At 43.5% G+C, this 12483-nt stretch overlaps 2 protein-coding genes across 2 annotated transcripts; both read left to right on the top strand.

Moving 5' to 3' along the window:
* Positions 1-3340: 3340 nt before the first annotated feature.
* On the top strand, positions 3341-6896 carry LOC310873051 (toll-like receptor 1). Its single transcript, XM_083785329.1, has 3 exons — positions 3341-4666; positions 5592-5709; positions 5968-6896. Exons 1-3 carry the CDS (start codon positions 3370-3372, stop codon positions 6182-6184), a joined length of 1632 nt encoding a protein of 543 aa, XP_083641455.1. The 5' UTR covers positions 3341-3369; the 3' UTR covers positions 6185-6896.
* Positions 6897-10976: 4080 nt separating this feature from the next.
* LOC310873799 (chemerin-like receptor 1) lies at positions 10977-12077 on the top strand (the record flags this gene model as incomplete). Its single annotated transcript, XM_083786350.1, has 1 exon — positions 10977-12077. The coding sequence occupies one exon, from the start codon at positions 10977-10979 to the stop codon at positions 12075-12077; it is 1101 nt and encodes a 366-aa protein (XP_083642476.1).
* Between the last annotated feature and the right edge of the window lie 406 nt (positions 12078-12483).

The raw sequence follows: 12483 nt of genomic DNA, 5'->3' as shown, positions 1-12483 counted from the left end.
CACTGGAAAAAACACCACAATAATTTGAAAGCCACGACATAATAAATTATTGTATTATTAATAATTACCTTATAATAGGCCTACAAGCCATTCGACATTGCACATTGATATCAATCTGCCTGGACAAATCCTTGCGCAAAGTGCAAAGTTGCAATTCAAATTGTAGCTCAAGGAGGGCTTTTTTTTCTTTTCTTTTCCTTTTTAAATATTTTGTTTATTGAGAGAGCAAAGTCCGTCGGGGTCGGGAGTCGAACCAGCCAAGCCAAGGTGCTGGATGCGTGCTTTTATACAGTTGCAACATAAGCAGAAAAGTTCCTAAGCAGGAATGTGACATGTTACGAGCTTGCCTGGCAATGCCACCTATAGCAGCTATAGCTGCGTTCACGTTTTGGCTAGCTGGCTGGTAGCAGGATGGCAGACATGCAGGCAGGCAGGGATCCCATGTAGGTATTTCAGCTGTCATGGCAGTACAGCATTTATGAAACACGAAACAGAGATACAGCTATAGGAGTGTTCTCTTAATTGTCATCAGAGGGTCGTTTTATGCTGCCTTCATGTAGAACTAATGTTAAACAAAGAACAGTCCATTACAGAGCAATGGTGGCATGGAACTCTTTACCTATGTTTTTTGTTTATGAGGAAAACTACGTTTTAAGAAGAAGCTGAAGTTGTTTTTGTTCACTCAAGAGATGTGATGTGAAGGAGATGCATATGAGCTATATATCATTATAATGTATATTATTTTATTATCAATGTTGAAGATTTAATTGTAGGCTACTGTGGAGCTAACTATCAAATGTAGACTGATCATGAGTTGTTTTGTGTTGTGTTGTATTGTTGTGTTGGATGAATGTTGTATGTAAATGTATGTAATAATATGAAAGAAATATTGTAATGATATGTTTAAGACCCCAGGAAGAATAGCTGCTGTGTTTCACAGTAAGCTAATGGGGATCTAATAAATAAATCAAATCAAAAAAGATATACAGATATATCTTGGCCACTGGTTGGTTTTTGCAACCTATTTGTAAATCATTTCTCTTGACCACAAAATGTGGTCTAACTCAAGACATCACATGTGTGTACCAAAATGTTCCAAGACCAATGTTCTAGCTGCGCTGCTTACAGAACTCGCCTATCGGCTCGGTCCTGCTGCCATTAACACAGGAGTGGCAGTGAAGCACACACACTCTTGTCTTGTGTAATATTGCTTAATAATTATGAAACATGAACTTGATGACCATCAGTGAAGTGAAAGATCGAGGCTAAATGGGGAAGTTGACAGAGTAATCTATGACCTTTTGAGAGTTTTCTGTGTATTTAAAAATCTGAATGTTAAAGGGAACATGAGTGATGTGGAATAGACTGAGAATATGATATAGATTTACAGATCAATTAAAAGGTTACAAGATTCAAGATTCAATCATTTATTTGCCATGTCAACAAGTTGATAGGAATTTGTCCTGTAGTGTACATGTGTACTGTAACTTTCTTACTGTTGTATCCTCTTTAGATCATCAATGCTGAACAGTGTTGTCACCAACCAGTGTCCACAGCAGAGTTTCTCCACCACAAGTACCTGACAGTTTGACCCTGAAGACAGCCATGATGCTACAGACAGGAAGCTGCCATTGTTTCGCCTTCTTATTTCTGTTGTTCACGCTTCATCTTAGTCCCACACTGGGTTACCTGAAAGACTGCTCTACTATTCTTTACAATGAACATCTCACTGATGGTGTTTCAGTGTTTTGTAATTCTTGTGATCTCGATAGCATACCAGATGACATTCCCAGAGACGTTATATCACTAGCAATAAGGTGTGACATCCAAAAGATAAACAATGCAGATTTTTATCATCTGTCAAATCTCACATATTTGGACCTGAGTCATAATTCAATAAGTCATGTAGATGACGGGGCTTTTGTTCCTTTGGTGCAACTTAAAGAGCTCAATATGTACAATAACCAACTAACAACCCTGACAGACAACATGTTTCAGGGACTGTCTAACCTCTTGATACTGAATTTGTCAGATAACGATATCCATTTCTTCAACCCTGCTGCCTTCCTAGCCGCAATTTGCAACTCTAGATTTCTTTACAATCTGTTGAATCTAGAGTTGCAATACCCTCCATCCATTTCCTATTCATGATTTTCGGTTTCTGATCTGCTGGTCTTAAATGACGTTAAACTCACCAACATTGCAGCTGTAGTCCAAGCTTGAATTATCCTCTTTCAATCTGCCGAGCTTGTTTTTCATAAAAATCCCCCGTAGACATGTTATGAGTTACTTTCTGTCCAAAATATTCCAAGAGTTCACATTCCGAGCTGCCATTTTGTATTTTTGCAACGTGCCGTAAAACAAGATGTGAGGGGGAGTGCTTGTTTAATAGAAGGCTGTGCGTGATGGGGCGTCGCACTGCGTCTGCCTCTTCTTTGGGTGTCTTACCTGCGCAGGTAAGATTCTATTAAACAAGCGCTCCCCCTCACGTCTTGTTTTACGGCACGTTGCAAAAATACAAAATGGCGGCTCGGAATGTGAACTCTTGGAATATTTTGGACAGAAAGTAACTCATAACATGTCTACGGGGGATTTTTATGAAAAACAAGCTCGGCAGATTGAAAGAGGATAATTCAAGCTTGGACTACAGCTGCAATGTTGGTGAGTTTAACGTCATTTAAGACCAGCAGATCAGAAACCGAAAATCATGAATAGGAAATGGATGGAGGGTGTTGCAACTCTAGATTCAACAGATTGTAAAGAAATCTAGAGTTGCAAATTGCGGCTACTGCCTTCCAGTCACTCACCAGCTTACAGGAACTAAATCTAAAGTGCACTCAAATGGCAGATATCATTACCATCTTACAACTACCACGCTTACAGGTGCTGAAAGTCACATTTGATGAGTTAGAGTCTTTTCAGTCAAAAGAGCTCCCATTAAACATGTCCTCTGAGCTCAGGGAGTTGAAAGTGATGTCACAGTCAATAAAAGTGTTTAGCATCGCAACAGCTGCGTTTCCACATCTTAAGACAATCGACCTGTCAGACTGTTGTAATGAATCTGGATGGGAGTGGGACATAGCAGACAAGTATTTTCTGAGCAATATAACCATGGTGCGTCTGTATGGTTCTATTGTGTCTCACACCATCAGAAAGGCTCTACAGAGCCTTGATTCACTGGAGTATCTATATATGGACGTTGAGGTAGACAGAGATCTCTTAAATATAATCTGCAAAATACCCACACTGAGGACACTCAGTATAGGTAACATCAATGACAGCCTTACCGAAACACTGTCACATTGTACTCAGCTTACCAACCTGGGTCTATCTGGCCTGACTGAACTGTCGAAGGATTCAATCAAACAAATGAATCAACTGAGTCAATTGAACCTCGGCAACAACCAACTTTCCGAAGTGCCAGAAGATGTTAAGAATCTCTCCATGCTTCAAATCCTCGGCCTGAGTAACAATCAGATTAATGATTTAAGATGCTCAGACTTCTTAAATTTAACCAGACTCACAGACCTTGATCTAGATTACAACCACATATTTGAACTCAAACCGTGTGTTTTTCAACATCTTAATGAGTTAAAGGTTCTAACTCTGGTACACAATTTTATTCGCTCGTATGGCACCACATTCAAGATTGGCTTACACACACTAGAATCTTTGGATTTAAGAATGAATGACATCTCAATGCCCCTCAAAGGGGATTTCATGAGTCTGAAATCACTCAAGCAATTAGACATGGAATTACTCTACATTCCAGGGAACAACAGCTATTTTCAAGGACTAGATAAACTTGAAACACTTAGTCTAACTTTTAATAACCACTTAAAAATGTCATCTTCACCTCCCCATGAGTTACAAAGGCAAAACAATACCACCTTACTGCAGAGCCTGAAGAGCTTAACAATAAAATTCAGTACAAGCGACCAGAATTCATATATCGTATTGGACATGATCTCAGATATGAAACATTTGGAACATTTGAAAGTTGTCCATGATACACAACCAGACACAGACACATATAAAAATGTACCTCAGCTAGTGAAGACTCTTTCCTTAATAGACTGTAATCTGACGTCCCTGGATTTCCTGGCACAAGCCAATCTGACTCAACTCTCCTGGCTGGACCTGAGCCAGAATGAGTTGACAGTGATCAATGTCTCTGTGTTCAGTTTCCTCCCTGCTCTCAGATATGTTAACATGGATGACAACCCTTTAGCTTGTGATTGTTCTAATGCTGACTTTCTGCAGTGGATGCGGAACAACAACCAAACACTGGTGGTTGATGCTCACCTCTACACTTGTGGCTTTCCTCTGGATAAAAAGGGAACCAGGTTTCTGGACTTTGACATCCATTACTGTTGGGTGAACACTAGCTTCATCTGCTACATTTCCTCCACTTGTGTGATTGTGCTAACTCTGCTCACATCCTTCACCTACCACTTCCTGCGTTCGCATCTTTTCTATGCCTACTACCTCTTCCTGGCCTTCCTTTATGATGCCAAGGAAAGAAAGAAGGGGTCTCCTCAGCGCTACGATGCCTTCATCTCCTACAACGTTCACGATGAGCTCTGGGTTTACAGAGAAATGCTTCCAGTGTTGGAGGGAGAGCAGGGCTGGAAACTCTGTCTGCACCACCGAGACTTCCCACCAGGTACAAACCTCTCTATATCTCAAAGTAATACTGTATTTATACCAGTAAGACGCTTAAGGCTGTGCACGCATCCGCCTCGTTGACAGCAGACTGCTGGGCGAGCGCTGGCACTTTGGCATGGGGGGTCAGATCAACATGAAATTAATTATGTACTGGCCATATAAGGAGCATGTCTTGAGTGTACAGGGTTTGATGAGGTCAGATCAACATAAGGAATGTCAGAACAGGTCAGCTCCATAAATAGAGATCTAAGGGTGGTAGCGGGGACATTCTCTTGAGTGTACAGGGTTTGATTAGGGCCTTGCTTTATTTCGGGCCTGTTGAGAATTCTAGTTTTTGCCGGCTGCTTGGCACGGCTGCACTAATAACTTTGGGGCAGGCCCATCTAGAGTTTGAAATGGACAGGTATCAGTCAAAAAGGAGACATTGCAGGTTACCTGGGCTTATTTGGGAGCATTCCCATGTATGGGGATAATGAGTGACTGATGTATGGTGATATTGTCACCAATGGTTGTAAAGCAGTTAGGGACCTCTCTCTGCTTATGTTGTCTAGCCTATAGTGTATCATTACATCTATCTATCTATCTAACTATCTATCTATCTATCTATCTATCTATCTATCTATCTATCTATCTATCTATCTATCTATCTATCTATCTATCTATCTATCTATCTATCTATCTATCTATCTATCTACAGTATGAAGAAGTGAAATAGGGGGTGCATACTTAGTTTAGACTAGTCATTGGTTAGACATGGGTTAAGGTTAGGTTTAGGTGTGCTGCCCCGTGGGAGGTTAGGGTGAGGGTTTAAGATAGGTTGTAGTTGTAGGACTAATGACTGGTTTAACCAATGACTAGTCTAAACCAAAAACCGTCTAAACTAAGTACAAATGTGGTGTGAATAATGTGTGTTTTGTTTCCAGGTAAACCCATCATAGAGAACATTACAGATGCCATCTATGGCAGCAGAAAGATCATCTGTGTGATCAGCCATCATTACCTGGAGAGTGAATGGTGCTCAAGAGAGATCCAGATGGCCAGGTGGGGGCAGTAATGCGGATGTCATAGCCAATGATTAATTGGCTTGTTTGTATTCATTTAGACCCCTTTATTTGCATTTTAGATTACTATTGCTTGTGTTATGAAGTGAAGTATTGTAATGAGACATGTGTGTTACAAAGTGTATACTGTGTGTATACAGTGTCTCTACCCTGTGGCTCTTGGTCATTATAAATAAAACTGTCCATACACCCAACTTGATTAACTGAGTGTAAATGTCCTCTGGTCTCCTGTGTGCAGCTACCGTCTGTTTGATGAACAGAAGGACGTATTGATCCTGGTGTTTCTGGAGGACATTCCAGCCCACCAGTTGTCTCCCTACTATCACATGAAGAGGCTGGTGAAGAGACACACCTACCTGAGCTGGTCCCGGGCTGGACAGCACCCTGGACTGTTCTGGCAGAACCTACGCAGAGCTCTGGACACACCTCACGCTGACCTGACCTCTAGCATTTAACCCAGTTTGAGTTTTACTTAGTTCGTATATGTTTTATTTGTGTATAATGAGTTGTTTCTATTTTATACATTTATTTTTTATCTTCCTTCTAATAGTTACTGGTTTTACTGTTTGTAACGGACCCACAGGTAATACTTTTATTGTTTAGTATATTTTCACAGTGTTGTGAGGCATTGAACAAGAAGTCTATTAATTTGAAGACATTGTGCCAACAACTGATCGCAGCTGATAAGAATCAGATGATTGGGACCCAGCTAGCTCAGCTGTGGCACTAGGAGTTAAAAACCAGGAAATGCTATTGCTGCCTCAGTACAGAGAAGGCTTGGAACAGACAGCACACAAATGTGGTGCTGTCTAAAGTTTGTTGGTTATGGATGGCTAAGGAAAGGAAGGCCAAAGGAACGGTCAAATGCCAACTAACCATGGAACTAACTGATGCCACACACAGAAGATAGCACCTATAGCTGGAAAGGGGGACAAGGTATTTTATTGATTTGCTTGCACTGTTATTGGTATTATTGTTGCAAACTATATGCAGGACTGTTTATATGTATTGTGTAATGTACTTTAGTGATGCATGGAAAATGTATTTTGTGCCTGAGATTGGAACTGTTTATGGATTATATTGTAGTGATTTATGACCATTGATATATTGAATTCTATTTCTGTTCCAGTTCTAAGTTGATCTATAAATAAAACTACTTCAAAATCATCAGTTCAGACTTCATCCGTAAAAGGCCAGCTGGGTCCGCTACACTGTTTCTGTTATGTGCTCTTACTGTATCATTATGTCCAGCTCAGTGTCACAAAGCCACGACATTGTCTCTGGCCCCACGTAGAAGAGGCCAGCCTCTGAAGGAGGTCTGTACAGAGGACAGGTGTCTCTGGCCCCACGTAGAAGAGGCCAGCCTCTGAAGGAGGTCTGTACAGAGGACAGGTGTCTCTGGCCCCACGTAGAAGAGGCCAGCCTCTGAAGGAGGTCTGTACAGGGGACAGGTGTCTCTGGCCCCACGTAGAAGAGGCCAGCCTCTGAAGGAGGTCTGTACAGAGGACAGGTGGTGATTATGGCAGTCTGCTCAGCCTCAGGCTCGCCACACTCGCATGCTGCGCTGTCTGCCAGGCCCCACTCCTTCATGGGCGATTTGAAGCGACCAACCCCAGTACGGAGGCGGTTCAGCAGGGTCCAATGCCGGCGTGGTAGGTGTTCTCCCGGGTCTTGGCTGTAGCGGTGCAGACGTGTGGGCTCAGCCGACTTCCATGCCCGCTTCCAGGTGGTTGCCCGCCATGCCCTTGTAGGCAGGTCCTCAGGGAAGGAACCAAGGCAAACATCTCTTGTGCTCTCCTGTTATAGGGGTGGCGGGACTTGAGTCTGCAGGGGGGTGCTGCCTTGGTTGTTGTTTCGTGCAGGATATGCCAGTTCTTGGGCTTTCCTTGCAAGTGCGAGGGTCGCGGGAACTCCTGCTAGGACTGGCAGGTAGGACACGGGGGTGCATGGCTTCAGGCAGCCAATTACGATCCCAAGGGCATTGTTGATGACTGTTTAACTTTTTACTGTGAAGCACTTCAGTGTGACCTTTTAAAGCACAATTAAGCTTTTGTACATTGTTTGGTTTGTGTATTTATTTTTACTTTGCCATGATGTAACAACAAAGAATGGCAGAGATATCTTTAATAGTCTTTCTGTAGATTTGAAATGAAAATCCAAAATATTTCCCCTGTTTTCATAATATTGCATGGTAACAGTTGTCAAGGTGAAAACATATAGCATAGAAAACACATTGAATTACAAAACCTGGTTCAATATTAATACAAAAAGTCAACCTTGGGGTGATTTTATTTGATTCAGGAAGGTGGTATAAAATAAAAAAGTATAAAATAAGGTTTTTATCTCAAATCTAAAAATGACAGATGCATTTGTGGTTTTTGTGGTTCACAAGGCTCACTTGTGTGTCTGTGCATCTTTTGGGGGTGGAGACTGGAGAGTAGGCCTACCTATAATTTATGGCCAGATCGACCACAACGATGCAACTCCTTGCAACATGCAACTCATGCCAGGCTAACTCCTAGTTGCAACATGTCTACAGTACAGTACTTGCAACCATAGAAATCCCCAATGGCATTGCATGGAGTTGCGCCTATAGTTGCATTGGTGCGGTCTGGCCTTCAGACGCTGTTGGGTGGAAACCTGCAAGCTTGTTCGTCCAAATCGGTTAATTTGCATAAAATGGAAGAAAGAACCTCTAGTGGTGTTCCAATGGGTCTAATGTAGTTATTATTTAGTCACAAGTTGTTGTTGATACAGTACTTTTCATTGGTTCAATATTCATGAAAACACATGCGCGCACACGCAATTTAACATTCAAAACAATTGGCTAATAAATACAAAATTGTTGATCTACAAGCTCACAGCGTGCACTTTCTTTGCTCTGATACGGTATGGCGTTAATTTTCAGCCAAAAAAGTGAAAACATGGAGATAGGGGGTTTCTACACCAACAGCAATGATATGACACTTACAGTACATGCAAATAAAGACCAAATGAACCGCACCAATGCAACTCCTTGCAACTGCAATTGGAGATAATGGCATTGGTTGCAAGTGTCACAGTCACAGACTTTTGTAATTTATTGTACAGTCTAGGTCTTGTATTTCTATGTTTTGTTCCGTGGTCTAGTTTTCATGGTTCTATGTTTGTTTGCTCCAGCTGTGTCTCATTTTGTAATCAACCCTCATGTGTATATCAGTCTTGTTCCCCAGTCAGTGTTTGTTGAGTCATTGTATCCTGTCACCTGTTTCAGTCTGTTTAAAGTTATTCATTTTCACCTGTCTTCTGAATTAAAACACCAATTCATGGTTTTGAACACTACATGCCTGGCTGTCCTGCGTTTGGGTCCTTACCTCACCTACTCGTGACAGAATGACTCAACCAAATGGACCCAGCGGACAGCACCCACCTACTTGGAGGGGATACTACTGAAGCACATGCTAGTTTGATTGTGATGTCCTGGTTGTGCAAGTTTCCAGTGTCACTCCTAGAAGTCCTGGTACTCGTGATGGCTCCAATATATCCGCTCGAAGTCCTGGTCATGCAAGTATTGACTGTCCTATGCCACTTCAGTCCCTTTGTCAATCCCTGTTTCTGTCCGGCAGTGGAAGAAAGCTCCGGGGGGTTTCAGCCCCTTTCCCTGCCATTTGGACCCACTTCACTATGCTCTGTTCCTGTCCAGCAGTGGAAGAAAGCTCTGAGGGGTTTCAGCCCCTTTCCCTGGACCTACTCTCTATGCCCCATCCTTGTCCCAGCACTGCAGTGGAAGAACGCTCTGGGGGGTTTTAGCCCCTTTCCCTGCCTGCCCTCCTACCTGTGCTCTCAAGCCTGCCCCCTCCACTATCCCCAAGTCCCTCTTCTTCATGGACATTGTGGGACGTCAAGAGCCGTCCCTTGAGGGGGAAGTACTGTCACAGCCACAGACTTTTGTCATTTATTGTAAAGTCTAGGTCTTGTATTTCTATGTTTTGTTCCGTGGTCTAGTTTTCATGGTTCTATGTTTGTTTGCTCCAGCTGTGTCTCATTTTGTAATCAACCCTCATGTGTACATCAGTCTTGTTCCCCAGTCAGTCCTTGTTGAGTCATTTGTATCCTGTCACCTGTTTCAGTCTGTTTAAAGTTGTTCATTTTCACCTGTCTTCTGAATTAAAACACCAATTCATGGTTTTGAACACTACATGCCTGGCTGTCCTGCGTTTGGGTCCTTACCTCACCTACTCGTGACAGCAAGGAGTCGCATGTTGCAAGGAGTTCCATGGAGTCGCATGTTGCAAGGAGTTCCATGGAGTCGCATGTTGCAAGGAGTTCCATGGAGTCGCATGTTGCAAGGAGTTCCGTTCCATGGAGTCGCATGTTGCAAGGAGTTCCATGATGGAGTCGCATGTGTCAAGGAGTATGTTGCAAGGAGTCGCATGTTGCAAGGAGTTGCATGGCGAATCATTCAGTGTTCACTGACCACCCTTTGAACAGGACACTGCTCTGCTCTGACATCTCTTCAACACTGTGAAACAGGTATATATGCTTTAATTCATTGTCTTTATTATCTAGACAAGCAATGATTACTATCTAGAACATAGGGCTAATTAAGCCATTAAGACCTGAGGCCGATTCAACAACTTCTAAATCAGTAGTTCTCAAACGTTCCAACCAAGGCAAAAATAAATATGTTGCATTTTTTTTATATGCTTAAAAATAATAATAAGGCATTTTCAGATTGACTGTCTGTTCCAATCTGCCTCTTAGCACTGACTAAAGTGCCCAAAGATCTAGTTATGTATGCTAGGTTCAATTACAGTCTGTCCCTATTGGGGAGTTATGGCTGTTTAAACCCCAGGCAATAGGATCACAGAGCCTGTGCGTGGTCCCTGGTATGGCTATTATGGTGCATGGAAAGTACTGTACTTAAGTACAATTTTGAGGTATTACTTTTACTTCACTTGAGTATTTCTAATTTCCAGTAGGCCTACTTCAGTCAGAATATCTTTCACAGCATTGTGATTGGCTATGACTGACACTGGCCTGTGGAGGCACCTTTCTAGTTGTTTCTGCTTTAATCTCTTCTGAGTGCATCTCCACACATCTGTGGACAAGAACATCATTTTAATAATACAAATCTTGTATGGTGTTCCCCCAGGACACCAAATATTTTCAGTGAAATAATAATAATATGTGCATGGCGTGTTAAAACAAAGCATGTATGTACGGTGCATTAATAGTTTTTTTTTCATTTTAGGTTTTGGGACAACGATGGAGATTGCTGCTGTTAACGGCTCTTTTGGGGAAGACCCTGCGTCTTCTTGCACAAACGTCTCCAGGCCTTCTACGACGGCGCCCTACGCCATGTCCCTGGTCATCTACAGCGTGGTGTTTGCGGTGGGCGTGTTGGGCAACGGCGTCGTCATCTGGGCGACGGGCTTCAGGATGAAGAAGACCGTCAACACCGTCTGGTACCTCAACCTGGCCGCGGCCGACTTCCTGGGCACGGCCGTCCTGCCCCTGGCCATCGCGTACACGGCGCTGGGCGGCCACTGGCCTTTCGGCTGGTTCCCGTGCAAAGTGAGCGGCACCGTCTTCTACACGAACATGTACGCCAGCATCTACACGCTGATGGTCATCGGCGTGGACAGGTGCGTGAGCGTGGTGCGTCCGGTGTGGGCCCAGAACCACCGCAGCGTCAGAACGGCGTCCTGGGTGAGTCTGGGCTTGTGGGCGCTGGCCCTGGCTCTCAGCTCCCCTCACTACCTCTACAGAAACCTGACCCCTTCCCCCTACGATAAGAACCTGCTCTGGTGCTCGGACGACTTTGGACTCCGCGATGAGTATGTCGACTGTACGCCTGAAACGAAGCAGTTGAGGGCATTTCGATTCGGGGTCATGGTCGTCCCTCGCTTCATCGTGGGATTCGCGGTCCCTTTCACCGCCATCGTCTCCTGCTATTCCGTCATCATCTACCGGCTCAGGAATAATCGCTTGCTGGCCAGCCAATCGGGCCGGCCCTTCAGAATCATAGCGACCGTTATCGCCGTGTTTTTCCTGTGCTGGGCCCCCTTTCACGTCATACATCTGATGGAGTTCGTGAACATGCAGGCGGCAGAGTACAGCGGGACGGGTCGCGTGACCACCATCGGGATCCCCGTAAGCCTCGGCCTGGCGCTCCTCAACAGCTGTCTGAACCCGCTGCTGTACGTGTTCATGGGTCGGGATTCCAAGGTCGGGGTTACAAGGTCCATCCTGAAGGTGCTGGAGAGAGCCTTCGCTGAGGAGCTGCCGCCTCAGACCAACAGCGCCACAGACCCAGGGAGCACCAGTCAAGGGCACACTACTGTAAATGGCTTCTCTTCTCAGTAGCCTCATGTTCTCCAAGATTGAAACGTGATGCTGAGATATATCCATGTTGAAGTCAGTGTTCATTTTGTTGACTAAGACTAAAAGACCAATTGCAAGTGACTAAAATAGGACTAATAGGACTAGTGTGTTATTCAAATGTGTTATTCAAAAGACTAAGACTAATTGACTAATAGGACTAATTGACTAATAGGACTCGTGTGTTAAAAGAATGAACTAATTGAGAATTTGCTGTCAAAATGAACACTGGTTGAAGGTTGAAGTTCTCTTTGACATAATGTTTGAGTTTTTCTCCCTGCGCTCCCTTCCTCTCCCTTTATGAATTAATTAAAACATGATGGAGCTTATGCAAAAAACATAATATTTCACCCACTTCTTTACACATGTAAACCAGTGATGTGACATTAAA

This window comes from Protomyctophum parallelum (genome assembly GCF_964188405.1).
Source record: "Protomyctophum parallelum genome assembly, chromosome: 16".
In the NCBI taxonomy this organism is placed as follows: domain Eukaryota; kingdom Metazoa; phylum Chordata; class Actinopteri; order Myctophiformes; family Myctophidae; genus Protomyctophum; species Protomyctophum parallelum.
Note: the sequence above shows the minus strand (reverse complement) of the source record. Positions and strands in the feature narration are given on the sequence as shown.

What these genes read in the sequence shown, in the direction of transcription:
- LOC310873051 (XM_083785329.1), top strand. Translation starts at nt 3,370, where the DNA reads ATGAATCAACTGAGTCAATTGAACCTCGGCAACAACCAACTTTCCGAA. An exon ending in CCACCGAGACTTCCCACCAG is followed by an intron (nt 4,667 to 5,591) that starts GTACAAACCTCT and finishes TTTTGTTTCCAG; the next exon opens with GTAAACCCATCATAGAGAAC. An exon ending in AGAGAGATCCAGATGGCCAG is followed by an intron (nt 5,710 to 5,967) that starts GTGGGGGCAGTA and finishes TCCTGTGTGCAG; the next exon opens with CTACCGTCTGTTTGATGAAC.